Source organism: Aethalodelphis obliquidens, unplaced genomic scaffold (assembly GCF_003676395.1).
Source record: "Aethalodelphis obliquidens isolate GAN/ISIS:26980383/991018 unplaced genomic scaffold, ASM367639v1 scaffold52, whole genome shotgun sequence".
Lineage (NCBI taxonomy): Eukaryota > Metazoa > Chordata > Mammalia > Artiodactyla > Delphinidae > Aethalodelphis > Aethalodelphis obliquidens.
In genome coordinates, this window is record NW_020837996.1 from 7,004,504 (window position 1) to 7,023,131 (window position 18,628).

Consider the following 18,628-nt stretch of genomic DNA (forward strand, 5'->3'; position numbering starts at 1 on the left):
GGGCCTAAACCTTTCACCAGGCTGCACTGTGACCCTGGGCAAGTTACTTCAACTCTCTGAGTCTCTGCTCTCTAATCCCTAAGATGTGGACAGTAAAATTTCCTACCTCTGAGGGTCACTGTGAGTCCAGCCCAGCTCACAGTAAGCACCAGATCAATACCAGCTATTCTTATGGCTGTTGTTATTGTTACATAAGTGTGATATATTGTAACTCCTTTATGCTAGCAATTCTACTCTTAAGAATTCATCATAAGGAAATTATTAAAAACTAAATAAATATTGAGCTGCATGAGGTACTTGTATATTTCGGAGATTAATCCTTTGTCAATAGCTTTGTAGTATAGTCTGAAGTCAGGGAGCCTGATTCCTCCAGCTCCGTTTTTCTTTCTCAAGATTGCTTTGGCTATTTGGGGTCTTTTGTGTTTCCATACAAAAACAAACAACCCAATCCAAAAATGGGCAGAAGATCTAAATAGACATTTCTCCAAAGAAGATATACAGACTGCCAACAAACACATGAAAGGATGCTCAACATCACAAATCATTAGAGAAATGCAAACCAAAACTACAATGAGGTATCACCTCACACTGGTCAGAATGGCCATCATCAGAAAATCTACAAACGATAAATGCTGGAGAGGGTGTGGAGAAAAGGGAACCCTCTTGCATTGTTGGTGGGAATGTAAGTTGATATAGCCACTATGGAGAACAGCATGGAGGAGATTCCTTAAAAAACTAAAAATAGAACTACCATATGACCCAGCAATCCCACTGTTGGGCATATACCCAGAGAAAACCATAATTCAAAAAGAGTCATGTACCAAAATGTTCATTGCAGCTCTATTTACAATAGCCAGGACATGAAAGCAACCTAAGTGTCCACTGACAGATGAATGGATAAAGAAGATGTGGCACATATATACAATGGAATACTACTCAGCCATAAAAAGAAACGAAATTTATTTGTTGTGAGGTGGATGGACCTAGAGTCTGTCATACAGAGTGAAGTAAGTCAGAAAGAGAAAAACAGATACTGTATGCTAACACATATATATGGAATCTAAAAAAGAAAAAAAGAAAAAATGGTTCTGATGAACCTAGGGGCAGGGCAGGAATAAAGACGCAGACGTAGAGAATGGACTTGAGGACATGGGGAGAGGGAAGGGTAAGCTGGGAAGAAGTGAGAGAGTGGCATGGACATATATACACTACCAAATGTAAAATAGATAGCTAGTGGGAAGCAGCCGCATAGCACGGGGAGATCAGCTTGGTGCTTTGTGACCACCTAGAGGGGTGGGATAGGCAGGGTGGGAGGGAGACGCAAGAGGGAGGGGATATGGGGATATATGTATAGGTATAGCTGATTCACTTTGTTACACAGCAGAAACTAACACAACATTGTAAAGCAATTATACTCCAATAAAGATGTTAAAAATTTTTAATCTATAGAATGAGTTATTTTTGAGGCATTTAAAATGAGTTTATGGAAGAATATTCAAATTTAGAAAGTTGTTCCCTACTTATCATTATGCAAAGAATCAGAGTAAAAAGCGTATGTATGGTATGATCCTATATTTGTAAAAATGATTAATGCATGTGAACAGAAAATATACTAAAAATGTTAATGTTTTCTATTTTTCCTATCATTGGCATATATTCTTCTTATAATGAGAAAACCACAAATAAAAGTTATCTTTTAATAAAACAGTTGGAATTTGTTTTGTTTTGTTTGTTTGGGAGCTTGTGGGGTTTGCATTACGGATGCTTTGAAAAACATGATGATAGCTTATACCATTTCTTTGTGCCAGTCCAGTTGTAAGTGCTTTATAAAGATTACCTCGTTTACATCTAACAACAATGCTATGAATGTATAATATTATTATCTCCATCTTATAGATGAAGTAATCAGGGCACAGAGAGGCTGAGGGACTTGCCCAAGGTCACACAGCTTGGAAATACTGGAGGTTAAAATTCAAGATCAGGCAGTCTGGACTGGTCCACACCCTTACGCCCATGCTTATCTGTGTCTGGAACAGCTGCATAGGCATTCCACAGAATGCTTATTTAAACTTTATTTTTGTGTATTTATATGTTTAAAAAATTATATTTAAATACCCTCCCTGACTTGACATATACAGTAGGATCTAGTTATCTGAGGATATTTGGAATTAATAAAAGGCCACTTAACATGGATGCTCTTAACATTGATTGATTCGGAATTTACCTTGAAAAGTAAAACTGTAATTATGAAAGTATTTTTTATCTGATATCTAGGAATATTCAGGTTATACTTGCAACGACGCTCTAATTTTTAGGATGAACACTGAGCTTTCCTACGTACACAAACATGCGACACCAAACATTTCATTGTCCCTCCACTTCACTGACTGCAAAATGCATCCTGTTTTCAGAGATGTCAAAAGATGAGCATCGTGTGTATCTCAGAATTGATGAAATACTCGAGAACAATGCAGCATCCCTGTAGCTTGACTGGTGCAACACAATCCAATGTACACATACTGGAGGTCTCCATCAAATTTTCCAGGACCTCTCTTTACGATATTAGAACCGCCCTCTTGGAAGCGCTGATTGTGTCACCTTCCTTGTCACTTCTCTCTGTCACAGTATTTAACTGTGCTACCTCAGCCAGATCTGCATTTACCAAGGCTTCCCTGGGCACTTACAGGCAGATCTCCAGCATCACTTTTGTTGACTTAATGAAATTCTCGTCTTGGGCTTGAGTTGTAATTTTACTCTGTCAGCATTCATGTTGACATTGTACTGCAGGATGTTCCTGGAAATGACTGCCGGCAGAGAGGAGAAAAAGGAGGTGCCAGTCTGCTGTGTTCAGTGCATACCAGCTTTGTGACCCTAAGCTCTGCCTCAATTCTTTCATCTGTAAAATGGGGCTGCTCCTAATGGTGCCTACCTCACAGGGTTGTTGTGAAGAGAAAATAATTCATGTGAAACAGTCCTTGGCACACTGGAGCCCTCAAATAATGCTGACTATTATTATTATAACTAGTGTTAAATGGGGAGGGATCTCTGAGTGGAGAACATTTTTATAAGAGATCAGATGACTGATAGTAATTTTTGTCTTCTAACATCTTTGGCTTCCCTACAAACATCTGTACTGAGGGGGGCTTCAATGAACATCTTAAAAGCTGTTAATTTTTGTGAAGATCTTTTCTAAATATCTCTGAACACAGATCTGAACTTCTGTTACTCTGCTGTTTATTAGAAAACTTCAAGATCTGCACTGGGCTTTCTCTGAATCCACCTGATGTGTGTCTGCTCAGATAAGGTTGTATAAGCAACTGTGCTGGTGGATCCTGCAAGCAAATGCCAGGCAGAGCAGAGGTTCAAGTTCATGTCAGGATGTTAAACCACGAATACAGTTTCAAATGAACATGTAACTGCACCCCAGTGTTCCCAGTAGCACTATTTACAATAGCCAAGATATAGAAGCAACCTAAGTGTCCATCAACAGATGAATGGATAAAGAAGATGTGGTGTATATGTACAATGGAATACTACTCAGCCATATAAAAGAATGAAATTTTGACATGTGCAGCTACATGGATGGACTTGGAGGGCATTATGCTAAATGAAGTAAGCCAGACAGAGAAAGCCAAATAACGTATGATATCACTTATATGTGGAACCTAAAAAATATAACAAACTAGTGACTATAACAAAAAAGAAGCGGACTCACAGATATAGAGAACAAACTGGGAGTCACCAGTGGGGAGAGGGAAGAGGGGAGGGGAAATATAGGGGTAGGCGAGTAAGAGGCACAAACTATTAGATATAAAATAAGTTACAAGGATATATTGTACAATGTGGGGAATATAGCCAATATTTTCTAATAACTATAAATAGAGTAGAATCTTTAAAAATTGTGAATCACTATGTTGTAACCTGTAACATATAATATTGTGCACGACTATACTTCAATTAAAAAAAAAGAACATGTAGCATGTTCCACAATGGTGTTTTTTTTTTTTTTTTAATAAAGAGTTTCACAGCTTATTTTAAGTTTGGGGTGCAACCTCTCTACTTCTGTATCTAAGGCAAGGGATGTGAGTAGATATTTTAAGTGATTTAACCTTGAAACGATTATTTTCTATCTCTCCTCCTTCAAGCTTGTGGATCAATTTAATTGAAGACCAGCCAGAGCCTGTAAGGGAAATGATGAAAGAAAATACAGTTGCTCTTTGCAACTGCTTATATATATTCACTGTGATTTTTCTCAAAGCTGTGCAGACAAAACAAAGTACATAAATAAATTGAATCCTGAGAGTGCTATAAGATTAGAGTCATCATCTATAACCTCTTAATGCTTGTTTTACTCAAAATAGACTCAAGCTTGTCACAGACCTACTTTTCTTAAAGACAGAGAGATTACTAAAATTAAGAAAAGTATAAAGAATATGGTGACAAATCACCCATATTTCAACCACTCAAATGAATAAATGTTAGCATTGTGTCATATTTATTTTCAGTCTTTGTACGTGTGTGAGCAGGCATGTGTCTTAGAGATGGGGAAGGGCTTGCCTTACCTTTAACGTTTTATTATGGATAAAAACAAGTACTTTTTTTTGACAGGAGGCAAAATACACAGAATTTACTTTTCATTCTAGGGTGTGGCAGGCAGATGATCCTTCAGGAAATTTTATTTTATTTTTTATACAGTAGGTTCTTATTAGTTACCTATTCTATACATATTAGTGTATGTATGTCAATCCCAATCTCCCAGTTCATCCCACCTTCACCACACATCCCACCGCCCTGCTGAACAAGTACCTTTTTTTTTTTTTGCGGTACACGGGTGTCTCACTGTTGTGGCCTCTCCCCTTGTGGAGCACAGGCTCCGGACGCGCAGGCTCAGCGGCCACGGCTCACGGGCCCAGCCGCTCCGCGGCATGTGGGATCTTCCCGGACCGGGGCACGAACCCGTGTCCCCTGCATCGGCAGGCGGACTCTCAACCACTGTGCCACCAGGGAAGCCCTTTGAACAAGTACCTTTTAAACCTAATTCTCAGTCCTGTTCTCCTCACCTATTCCTACGGGTGACTAACCTCATGAGTTTAGTTTCTCTCTCTGTGTCTCTGTCTCCATCTGTATACATGATTATTAACATACACACATATAAACATATACATATATATACACACACATACAAACATACATATACAGAGATCAAAACATTACAATAATAAATATGGATTTGAATTATAAACCATGCTGATACTAATAAAACTGTCACATTGATTTGTTTTATATATGGGGTTCTACAGAAGATTTCACTTGAAGATTAAGGTCTTTGTCTGGAAAATTTGAAACTCTTGACTTACAGCACCTCTGAGACTCTGCTCAGTCAAAATATGTGGTTTGGCGCTGCCCCCTTTTACTCATCCCTGCTTTCTCTGTTTCTGTCTTTCTCCCCGAGTTCCATGTTCTCAATAATTGACTTTTTTGAAAAACATTCAATGTGCCCTCCCCGTGCATGCCCCTCAATACAAGGTCCCTTGTAAAACTCAAGCATCTTCTGAGATTTTTCCTGCTTGGTGACTGCCCAGGAGGGTACCCACTGATTTAATTGGCAGTTTCCATTCCTATCAGGAGGCCACCAGATAATCACAAGGGGTGTCCTGAGAAAGACCTTTCCAAAAGCACTTTTAGTCCAATAAAGAAGAAACCAACATTCTCTTGGTTTCACAAACTCTTTCTCCATACCTCAAGCTCTTTTGCAAAGGAAGGGTCTGAAAAACATGCCTGTAAAAATATGCCTTCCTTCAAAATGAAATTAAAATGCTATGTGGTGGGCTATGCAAGCTGACAGCCCCAAACCCTGGTATTCTCTCCCCACTAAGATCCCAGAACACAGCTCTGCAGGAAGACAGAAGTCCAAGGAGAGCCTGTCTGCCTGGATCATGGGCACTGGACAGGGGCATAGTGACAGAAGCAGGCTGCTCAGAACACGTGGGCGTCCCACTGACCCACGGATCCAGTTACTTCCACCTCTAATGGAAACTGTGTGCAGTTGACTTGCTTGGGCAAGAGAGAAGGGGACAAGGAAAGAGGGAATTCATTTTCAAACAAGGCTCTGAATTGGAAAGGGATAAACCGAGCTGGCGAACAGCTAACCCCACTCATCGCTATTTATAAATCTGCTTTGAAAAAATGTCATTTAGGGGAATTCTGCTGAAGAGGACAATAGGAATGTTTGCTCGGCTCATTTGATCTTGGTCTGCACATGCTCGATCTGCCATATTTGCATTTTTTTGGTATGATCATGGGGCAATTTGTGGTCTCTTAAATCGTTCCCTTCTATCGTTCAATGAATGTGCGGATAGTTTTGCTTCCCATCCCACAGACACACCTCAGAGTAAAGCACTGGGGTTGACAGTGTCTGCTTCCATCTTAGCGTCATTTAATCCCTACTACCTGCCTCTAATCAACCCTTACAGCTGGAGCTGTAAGCCCACCCCACACGTTCAAGTTGCCTCTGGAAGTGACTGGGCTCATGGCTCCATCAGTCTGAGTGATGAAATGGGCGTTTTTAATACTCGCTAAACAGGATTGGGGAGAAGGTGAAGTCCCAGCAGACCTCCCCAGCGTTAACTGCATCTTGTTGGTTCGGTTAATCATGTACCTAATTTGCCGATTATTGACTTGTTCTCACGCAGGATTTTACTTGGCTTGACATATCAGTAGCAATCCGTGATGAACTGTCAAGTAAACCTGCTCCCTGCCTTAACCATCCAGATGCTCACTTGCATCAACAGCTTCTGAGAGTTCCTTTGATCCCTAGCACTGCATCCAGGTCAGATGATGATGATGATGACGATCTTTAAGTCTCACCTGTTTCCCTTCTAGAACTGGGCTCAAGCAAACCTGACACAGTTTGTAGGATTCCAAATACTCGGCAGGATGGACTAGGCTACCTTACATACACCAGCCCCATGAGAATTTGAGTTGGTAGGTTGACAATGGCTTAGATCAACTTTTGTTTTTCTTTTTTGTCTAGGTCTTAAAAAAATGGAATGCAGGGCACCAAAATGCTGCATTTAAAAGACAATGGGGGGCTTCCCTGGTGGCGCAGTGGTTGAGAGTCCGCCTGCCAATGCAGGAGACACGGGTTCGTGCCCCGGTCCGGGAAGATCCCACATGCCGCGGAGCGGCTGGGCCCGTGAGCCATGGCCGCTGAGCCTGCGCGTGCGGAGCCTGTGCCCCGCAACGGGAGAGGCCACAACAGCGAGAGGCCCGCGTAAGGCAAAAAAAAAAAAGACAATGGGGGCTTCCCTGGTGGCGCAGTGGTTGAGAGTCCACCTGCCGATGCAGGGGACATGGGTTCGTGCCCTGGTCCGGGAAGATCCCACATGCCGCGGAGCGGCTGGGCCCTTGAGCCATGGCCGCTGAGCCTGCGCGTCTGGAGCCCGTGCTCCACGACGGGAGAGGCCACAACAGCGAGAGGCCCATGTACCGCAAAAAAAAAAAAAAAAAGACAATGGGATAGCTACCTTTCTAACAGACAAGGATTAAACAATGATATCCAGTTTATGCAAGAGTTCAAGTAAATAATACGGGCACTTACTGCCGCTGGTGGGCAGGAGAGTAGGGAGGGTAATTGGTATAAACTTTCAGAAGGAAAATTTGGCAATTAGTATAAAATCCGTAAGGGTTACTTTCAGGAAAAGAACTAAGGGTGTACACAAAGACTAGCCATGAGGACAGGTCTCCCAATATTTTATCGTAAGGCATAAGGGCCTTTCATTGGGATATCTGGTGCCCCTCTACCCAGGAACCTCAGAGGACTGTAATTCCAGCTCCATGGAAGTTAGGATCTGACTTGCTTTGGTCCATATGAGAAGGGCTTAAATGATATGTGACATTTCCAAGCCGAAGTCTTTCGGGATTGGTGCATAACTCACCATCTTCTCCTTCCTTTGCGATAGGGTACTAGTTATGTTCCTGACAGTGGAAATTCCACAGGTCCGTGCTCTTGAATGAGACTGACACTGAGCAAAGCCCAGTATCACCCAAAGTGAACACGTGAAGTAGGATGTTCCCAACCTCCACATGTTTGCCATTTGGGGCTGGATAACTCCTTGCTGTGGAGAGTTCTCCTGTGCGCGTTTAGCAGCAGCCCACCTGCCACTGCCTGCCAGGAGCAACCTCTCCCCAGGGTGACAACCAAAAATATTTCCAGACACTGAAGAATGCCTCTGGGGTAGGGAAGAATTGCCCTGTGTTGAGAACCACTGATATAAACAAGAAATAGCCTCTGTTGCTTTAAGCCACTTAGATGCTGAGTTTTTTTTGTTTTTTTTTATACTGCCACTGATATCTTTTTTTTTTTTTTTTTTTTTTTTGCGGTACGCGGGCCTGTCACTGCTGTGGCCTCTCCCGTTGCGGAGCACAGGCTCCGGACGCGCAGGCTCAGCGGCCATGGCTCAAGGGCCCAGCCGCTCTGCGGCATGTGGGATCTTCCCGGACCGGGGCACGAACCCGTGCCCCCTGCATCGGCAGGTGGACTCTCAACCACTGCGCCACCAGGGAAGCCCGTGCCACTGATAACCTTTTACTATAGCAAAAACACTACATAACTATTCAGCAAAAGGGGACTGCTTCCAATTACGGGTGTTTTTACTTCCTTTTGTTTTTCTGTGCTTTTAAAATTTTTCTGTAATGAAAACAATTTGTCCTTTGATAAGAAGAAAAAAACGAGAAAATTAATTTTATTTTAAAAACCTATATTTACATCATTGCTTATCGACAGACAGTATTGACTAGGGCCACGCAGGATTTCTAAGTACAGTGAAACACTAGTGTACCATATCTTTATATTGTGTTTCTGTTTGCAGAGTGTTTTCCCATCCTCCCTTTGTTGTGGTAGGGGTAGTGTAATTATAGCAACACTGTGAGGCAGGGAACACAGGTAGACAGGGAAACTGAGGCTAAGAGAGGTTAAGGCGCATGTCCGAGGACACCTGGTTAGCACGTAGCAGGGACTCCATCCTCAGTTTTCTAATTCCAGGACCTTCTCCCCTATGCCATGCTACCTCTGTACTGTATCGCTGTAGAAAGCCACGTTCAAAAAGTCAACTGGGACAGACTCTGATTCTTTGGGAAATTTAAACAGGTAAGAAAGGATTCTCCCCTGTATTTAATATCCTTGGACAAGGATACCAAATCTTGTAGGCACTTGGTCAGAGCATGATACTCAATAAAATTTAAGCACAGCCATTCATGCAATGCAGCCAAGAGAATTTCATATTCCTCCCCCTCCCCGCTTCTTCCTCTTTCTCTCTTTTCAGCTCAAATGAGTCACCTTGGCTAGCCTGCCAATCCCCATAGAACGTATGTTCCTTGATAGGATATACCAATAGAAATGAAAAATTCTATAATGGTTTGAGACGTGAGTTAGTCACCTATCACTGCGAGGGGCTAAGCTCCATCTCCTCCAGGAAACGTAGCTCATCAAATGGACATGAAGGCACGTTATGATAGCGAACGATCGTGAGAATGCGTGGGGAGTCGTCTTCTCCTCTCTTTCTTTTTTTAAGAAGCGCCCCTGTATTGTACCTGTCTTGTGCATTCTAAGCATCTGCACCTTGTCTTGCTTACCGGACCCTCCGACGCATGCTAAACTCCCAAATTGGGAGCTGGACGGCAACCCTCTGTGCACACCTATTCATTTCCCTTCCCATGAAATGGGAAGGGGCTGTCCCCGGAGTGGAGCTATTTTGAGAGGCCGATCACTAGAACAATCACCGGCTTAGCAGGAGATGGACAGCGTGGTGTAGCCACAAAAGAAGGAGAGACATTGTCATGGAGGGTTTGAGTCCTGAATGTCAGAACAGCGGGGAACCTGGGAAGAGTACGTTTCTGCCTGCTGTCCACTATCACTCAGTTTCAGAGGGTTACCTACTTGACTTGCCATGATCGCTGGCCCTTCCATGATTCTGCTCAGAGCATGCAAGCGAAGGGGGATAGCAGTGCTTCAGAACAATGTCTAAAGGGAGAGGTTCCCCCCCCCCACCCCCCCGCCGCAAAGCTCCTGGCATCCAAGGGGCTGATAGGGAAGTTATGCTCAGCTGTGCCCAGAGGCATGTTCCTACTTATTCCAATAATGCCAACAAGTAGATTTCACTGCTGTCAATCTTTCATTATGCTACAGTAGAAAGAGTGGAGCCTGAAGGTCAGGGAGACCCCCTAACAATTTGCATAACTTCCCAGACCAGCACCCTGCACCTGGCCAGAAGTTACAGAAATGCCTCAGGGACTCCTCTTAGCTGAATCCTTCTCTTTCTCTTGATGAGAATCTCTTTAAAGGACAGATGTGATTTTTGTAACAGGAGTTCTGCTTGGTCATGGGCTACGTTAACTCATCTCTAGATAATCAGTGCTTAGACCAATAAATATTTTTCTGGATGGATGGATGGAGGACTTATTGATTACCACTTTACACATTGATCCCTATAGCATGGGCTGTGTATGTTAATATAAACCTACACAGCTCTCCCTGCTCAAAAAAGAAGTAGTCCTTTTAGTCCCTTATATCGATCGTTTCAGGCTGTAAAGATGGGACTGCAAATAAATTTCATCTTGAGAGCCAACACCAGTCAATTGGTGGTGGCTGCCTTTAGGGTTCTCTTGGAGGTATCTGTGCACCGAGTTTAGTGAGGAAAAAGTGCAGTCGTCGATTAGCAATGTCTGCTGTGAGCTAAGGACAAAGAAATGGTGGCCTGACTGCTTTGCATTTGCCAATGGGTTTAAAGCTTTAAATTCTTCCAGTTGAATTTTTTGGATGAATACCTTCCCAACACATGTTTAAAAAGGTCAGCTTTGGGCTTCCCTGGTGGCGCAGTTGGTGAGAGTCCGCCTGCCGATGCAGGGGACACGGGTTCGTGCCCCGGTACGGGAAGATCCCACATGCCACAGAGCGGCTAGGCCCGTGAGCCATGACCGCTGAGCCTGCGCGTCCGGAGCCTGTGCTCCGCAATGGGAGAGGCCACAACAGTGAGAGGCCCACGTACCGCAAAAAAAAAAAAAAAAAAAAAAAAAAAAAAAAAAAAAAAAAAAAAAAAGGTCAGCTTTGACTGGATATAATGGGTGGTTAAGGGTGTTTTTCCCTCCACTGCTGTACTTTCCTAAGGTACTTCTTTATATACTTGCTGGATTTGAAAGCAAATGAGGCGGGAAAACACTGCTTGGTTTTCCTTAGGATACACAATTCTTATTGGAAAAGAAAACCAAACTAGATGAGGGTGAATTTATCCCAAGTGGGATGTATAAGAAAATCTCTACCAGGAAAAATGAAAGGAGGGATGAGAAGAAAAACAATGAAATCCATAATCTAATCTAATCTTGTCATTCCCAACGCTGGGAATAATCTCACTTACGCAGTGTCAAGCACTTCCCAAGGCACTTAGTACAGGGGAAGCACAGGGAAGCCACAGAGAAATGGTTGCTGAATTTTGGTTAATGTTACGTCACTCTTTTCAAACACAGTGGGATGTCTCCTAGTGATGTTTTAACAAATAACTAGACCCCTTGAACAAAAAGTACCCAAGGATGAGCAAAGGTCTGGCAAAGGTGACGTCATCAGGTGGGGAGGTAACCGTTTTCTTTTTCTGAGAAAGAGTTCCCATAACATAAATTTAACCACTTTACAGTTTGGTAGTTTTTAGTACATTCACTATGTTGTGCAACCATCACCGCTATCTAATTTCAGAGCATTTACATCACCCCGAAAAGAAATCCCAAAGGTATTAGCAGTCAGTCCCGATTCTTTCCTCCCTCTCCCCTGGCAATCACTAATCTCCTTTTTGTCTCTAAGGATTTGCCTATTCCAGACAATACAAATGGAATCAAACGATACGCAGCCTTCTGTATCTGGCTTCTTTCATTTAGCATAACATTTTCAAGATTCATCCATGTTGTAGCATGTAACAATATTTCATTCCCTTTTTTTAAAAAAAAATAGTTCATTCCCTTTTATGTTTGAATACTATCCCATGGTAGGGATAGATCACATTTTGTTTCTCCATTCATTAGTTGATGGACATTTGGGTTGTTTCCACTTCGGGGCTATTATGAATAAACACTGCTATGAACATTTGTGCATATTGTTAGATGAGAAATAAAGTTTTCAATTCTCTGTAGGAATACACCTATTAGTGGAGCTGCTGGATCATACTGTAATTCTTTGTTTAACTTTTGGAAGAACCATTGAATTCTTTTCCACAGTGGCCCTCCGTTGTACATTCCCACAAAGCATACAGGAGGGTTCCAACTGTTATTGTCCATCCTTTAGTTATAGCCATCCTAGTGGGTGTGAAGTGGTGTTTTGTTTTTTTTTTTTAAACTCATGGCTATATCAAGCATGTTCCTACCTGGGCATGAGACGGTGGAAGTCCTCTTCTTATGTAAACACCGAAGAGAGCATCCTTCCCGAGGGAGATATTGAACTTTAAGAACTGGGGTTGACTGATGTGAATCTGTGATCTCCAAAACACGCCAGGTGGGACTTCTTGGGTCACCCGCCGACCAACTTCCGCTTCGCCACTGTCTATGCTGCTGTTCTTCAAGAACCAGGGCACTGGAAGATAGGAATTGACACCAAGTCCATGACATGTGTACACATTAGTTGGCTCTACATTTCTGTTTGATTATATGCCAGTAGTTAAAAAATATATGATGGCGAAACCCATGGCAAATTTCTCTTTAGGTCACAACTTAAAATATCTAGGTTTTAAATAATAATCCTAGAAACTCATACCCCAGGGCATCTGAAATATTGGCACAGTGCTTGCTAAACTTGAGATTACTCTTTACTGATCAACTATCATAAGAGCTGGAGTCTGATAAGTACATGTAAACTCCAAATGTGAGTGGGATGTAAAATGATCAGTAGGAAAGGGGAGAGTGATATTAATTTGGCACCAGATCTAATTCTTGCAGCTGTTAATTATTCTTTCCTGCCACAAACAAGTCCAATATACTCTGACATTCTCATCAATTAATAAAAAAGAGCCAGCAGTGAACAAACATCAGTCCAAAATAAATAAAATAAATAAAATAACCCAACAGAAAATGCTGACTTGCTCTAAGGCTGACCCAACATTGGGTGTCACCCCTTCCTCGCTTAAGAGGAGGGACTTAAGAACCGTGTGGAAACCACACCCCTCTCACGGTGACACTGGTGCATCTCTGTTGCGTTATTTGAAATCACTTGTATAGGAACCACTGGTTGCCCATACTCAGCAACCTTCAGAACTTTAATAATAGGAGTTCCAGAAATTCCTATTTTAAAAGAGGGTTTCTTAATAACAACGAACTAGCCAGGGTCTCCTACACTTCGGAGGGTGGTTTCCTTTATGAACACAGAACTAAGAAAAAGCTGGGAGTTACTAGAAGTTGCCCAAGAAAAGTTAACTGATCTCTCAGGGCCTCATTATCATCCTCTCTAAAATGGGAACAAAACCTTGATGGAAGCTAGTTTTACATAGGTCACTTGTGATTCCTTCAAATGGATTCTGAACTTGAAAGGAAATATAAAACCACCATCTCCTATCGTCTTGAGAACTTCTAAACCAGTTGAAACCAAATACAGAAAGAACTGAAGACATTTTGGTTTTGAGGGTCTTTTCACTTTTTCATTGATCACTTTGGCGGCCTTGTGGATCTAAAACTTCTTCAGTCTCATGGGCAAAGGATGGGAAGCCAGCTCCCTCCTGCATTCTGTAATGGACGCACTCTTCTGAATATATTCATCTGTATTTGGCCACAATCCATTGCGAAAGGTTTGGATGGTCAAGAGAGATCATAAGGTTGCAGAAGACTGGCATGAAAGGCGAGTGAGGCATTCTGACTTAGCTGACCTGGCTCTGTTACCACCTAGCCACTGCATCAAGACAATACTCATAAATGCTTGGTGCCGGTTTCTCATTCCGGAAAATGGAGAGGTGACATTCTTGGATCCCTAAAGGTTTTCCATATCTAAATTATAAAAGAAAAACCACAGAATGACTTGAGGGTGTAAAGTTATTTTTTTCCCCATGTTTAGTTCAATAGTGGATCAAATACGAAGTAAACAGGGGCTTAAAATAAAGTAGAAGACACGCTGCTTTGGACCTTAAGAAGAAACCCTCCACCTCTAGGATAGGGAACAGGCTCCTACAGGAAGTTTGGAAGCTTCCATCACAAAACATTGTTAGGAAGAAAAGAAACTAGTAATCCTTCGTGGGTCAGCTCTTTAGATGGTTTGCTCCTCAAACATTTTTATGTTGCCTATCAGATATGAAGTACTTTCCTGTAGGGGAGGAATGCTGCATAGCGTGTAAGAGCAGAGACTGGGCTGAGACTGCCTTGGTTCAAACCCCAGCTTTGATACTTGATAAAGTGTATCCATTCTCTGTGCCTCAGTTCCCTCCCTTGTATAATTGGGACACTATTATTATTTATTTCATAGCATTGTTAGGAGGATTTAATGAGTGAACCCATGCAAAGCTCTTCGACTAATTTTTGGCACAAAGTAAGCACTAAATAAAAATTAGCTATCATGATTATTATTATCGGTAAGGCTCTAAGCCTCAAAAGCATATTGTTTATTTTGCTGACATAATGACATATCTAGGGGGAACCACTTGTTATCACCAGTTGATCAGAAGCTCTGATTATTATAAATTAAAAACGCATTTGTACTTAAAAATGCTGCTTTGGAAGGGCTCCTCTCCTCGCCAAATTAAGGCCTTTGGAGGAAAGGATACAATAAAAAGGATGCAGTAAGGAAGAGCTGTAGGAAAAAAAAAAACCAGCCCTGGGGAAGAATAGTTTAGGAGTCTCTGATAGAGACCAAACGTAACCCCAGCAATCACAGTGTAGCAACAAGTTAAAGAAATGCACTAAAAATAAAAAAGAATTCTAAAGAAATCACTCATCTTTAAACTTAATAAAATGAGCTTTCTTTCGTGTCTGTTGGGCTTTCAGGGGTTGCTGGGTTAATGACAGGCTATGAAAAAGTAGCAGGGAATCGGCACCCACGAGCCCACTAATCTGCTGTTGAAACTTAAACGGATTTTGATAATGTCAAACCAAATGAGGACGCCAGAGGTGGCGAAGAGGCTTCCAGGGAGCGGCTGCGCTGGAGAAATTCTGACAAGGCGCCTCAGGGGGTTCTTTTTTTTTTTTTTTAATAAATTTATTTATTTTTAGCTGCGTTGGGTCTTTGTTGCTGCACGCGGGCTTTCTCTAGTTGTGGCGAGTGGGGGCTACTCTTCGTTGCGGTGTGCGGGCTTCTTATTGCAGTGGCTTCTCTTGTTGCGGAGCACGGGCTCTAGGCACACGGGCTTCAGTAGTTGTGGCTCGCGGGCTCAGTAGTTGTGCCTCGCGGGCTCTAGAGTGCAGACTCAGTAGTTGTGGCACACGGGCTTAGTTGCTCCGCGGCATGTGGGATCTTCCCGGACCAGGGCTCAAACCCGTGTCCCCTGCATTGGCAGGCGGATTCTTAACCACTGCCACCACCAGGGAAGTCTGGGTTTGGTTCTTACAGTAGTGGGGTCCCCCTTCTTTCAGTAGACCCCAACTTCAGGACACTGAAGTCAGTAATTAGCTGCTCCCGCCAATGAGTACAGGCTGACTTCTCAGTAGTCACACTCCCCCACCAGGGTTTCAGATGTCCCGCCCCTCATGTTCCATCCACCAAAGGAGGCAGTGCACCTGGGGGCTGAAGTATAGGTTTTGTAGCCAGACAACTGGGTTCAAATCCTGGCTCTGGTTCTTCCTTGCTGTGTGACCACCAGCAATTTGCTTAACCTCTCTGGGTCTTCATTCTCTTTTTGTTAAAATGGGAACAATAATAGTAACTATCTCATAGGCTGAGAGTAACAAATGGAAGTACACAAAGAAGGGCCCTAGCATATAATAATAGCAAAATATATGCTAGTTACACTGAATTAAATAAAAGAATGAAAAACGATAAGGGAAATGTCTGGCTTTTTTTTTTTTTTTTACCGTCTTCATTGGAGTATAATTGCTTTACAATGGTGTGTTAGTTTCTGCTGTATAACAAAGTGAGTCAGCTATATGTATACATATATCCCCACATCCCCTCCCTCTTGCGTCTCCCTCCCACCCTCCCTATCCCACCCCTCTAGGTGGTCACAAAGCACCGAGCTGATCTCCCTGTGCTATGAGGCTGCTTCCCACTAGCTATCTATTTTACATTTGGTAGTGTATATATGTCCATGCCACTCTCTCACTTCTTCCCAGCTTGCCCTTCCCACTCCCTGTGTCCTCAAGTCCATTCTCTACATCTGCATCTTCATTCCTGTCCTGCCCCTAGGTTCTTCAGAACCATTTTTTTTTCTAGATTCCATACATATGTGTTAGCATTTGGTATTTGTCTTTCTCTTTCTGACTTACTTCACCCTGTATGACAGTCTCTAGGTGCATCCACCTCACTACAAATAACTCAATTTCGCTTCTTTTTATGGCTGAGTAATATTCCATGGCTTTCTTTTCGGAGTAAAGGATTTTCAAAAAGACATTGTGTGTATATGTGATATGCATGTATATATTTATATACATGTATATGTGCATATATGTGTATATATATGTATGTATGTATCTATCAAGGGAGAGGGGAGAGTCTAACTCTTCTAGAATAGACTTAACTATGGGAACAAGCTTAAAATTGGGAGTCAGGCTCTGTTTCCATTACTGATTTTTGGTGGGACTTTGTAGAAGCCTGTTTGGTTATTTTATTGATTAGCTTAGTTTATTGAAAATCCTGCTTTATTTAGTAACACTGAATTTTTTTTTTTTTTACAGTGTAACAGGCATCTGGTTTATTTATTTATTTTTTACATCTTTATTGGAGTGCAATTGCTTCACAATGGTGTGTTAGCTTCTGCTTTATAACAAAGTGAATCAGCTATACATATACATATGTTCCCGTATCTCTTCCCTCCTATGTCTCCCTCCCCCCCCCCCCCCCCTTTCCCCCCCCAGTAACACTGAAATTGAGATCCAGTCAGCTATACCTTCACACTGAAGCTCTTTTATCCTTTATACCCTGCCTCCTGCCAGATAAATAGGTTCTTTCTCTGCGATTTCGTAGCATTTACACTTAACTCTACTGCAGCACTGTTGCTGGATACTACGTTGATTTTACTTGCCTTTCTAAGTGTCTCTTATTAGACGCTGTGCTCCCTGAGGTCAGGCAGGGCTACAAATGCATCTCTGGGTTCTCCGTGGTTTGCACCTGGCAACCCATCTATAAATTCTTATTGAACTGAATCAAGTTTTATCTGACCATCTGATGGGGTATTTTAACAAAACCCCTGTGACTACTGGGTGAAATGAGAGCCTTAAGAAAGATTTACTTTGGAAAGTTGCACGGAAACTGGCTTTAAAAAAAAAAATTAAATTCTCTTTTGAGAGCTCCATGGGGAAATTTACTACCTAAAGAAAACTTCCTTATGAATCCTTCTGAAAAATCATGAGTCAACTCTTAATTTATCTTTTGTATAAAGTCTTATAAACAAAAAAAATGAGCCAAGGCAGCTGGAGTCTAGTGTATAGGTCATTGGATTAACAACCAAGAGGTAAGGGTCCTAATCCTGATGCTTTATGATGCCGAACCATTTGTGGAAGGAACAGGGATGTAAATGAACTATTCTGTGGAACTCCCATCCTTGTTACTAAGCAGCTGGCTAGTTTTAGGCAGTTCAGCTCTCCAGGTCTCATTGTCCTCATCTCCATAAGAGTGGTTTGGACCCAAGGATACCTTAAGGGGCATTCCACCTTAGCCTACTGTGGTCTACAGAGCAAGTCAGGAGGGTCATCTCTGGGTTTGTGCTACAAAGATGCCTATGTGGTGTCCGTGGGGGGAGGGGTTATCAGAAAGTGAAGGTAACATCCCTTTTAACAAACCAGTGATTGCTTTCAAACTAAACTTTCCACATATGCAACTGAATTATTCTTTTGCAAAGAGTTTTCACTTTTTCCATATATATATATATATATATATACACATATATATATATCTGCATATAAATACCTTTAATATATATAAAATTTTCATTTTGAAATAATTTCAGATTTATGGAAAAATTTCAAACAATGGTACAAAGATTCCTGCATATCCTTCACCCAGATTCCATAAATGTTACATACATTTGTGTTCTCTCTCTGTATATAAATATATATTTTTTCTGAAACACTGAGTTAAGTTATAAACAGGTGGCTCCCTTACCTCGAAATACTTCCAAGTGTTTCTCCTAAAAACAAGGCCGTTCTTTTTCAGAACCACAGTACAGTTATCACAAACAGAAAATTAACATTGATACAACCAAATATATCTAATTTATAGACCTTATTCAAATTCGCCAATTGTTACACTAATAGCCTTTACAGCCAAAGGAAAAAAGACTTTTTCTACATACTTAAAAAAGAACCTTCAAGGGCTTCCTTGGTGGCGCAGTGGTTAAGAATCCACCTGCCAATGCAGGGGACACAGGTTCAAGCCCTGGTCCGGGAAGATCCCACATGCCGCAGAGCAACTAAGCCCGTGCGCCACAACTACTGAGCCTGCGCTCTAGAGCCCGCGAGCCAC

At 42.1% G+C, this 18,628-nt stretch overlaps 1 protein-coding gene across 5 annotated transcripts in view; it reads right to left on the minus strand.

Moving 5' to 3' along the window:
• LOC113608250 (teneurin-2) overlaps positions 1 to 18,628 on the minus strand; it is a 531,856-nt gene that overhangs the window by 206,415 nt on the left and 306,813 nt on the right. For all 5 annotated transcript variants that reach the window (XM_027084352.1, XM_027084355.1, XM_027084357.1 and 2 more), the window contains one exon: positions 12,405 to 12,610. In XM_027084352.1, the coding sequence (XP_026940153.1) occupies positions 12,405 to 12,610 (206 nt within the window). The remainder of the gene's footprint in view (positions 1 to 12,404; positions 12,611 to 18,628) is intronic.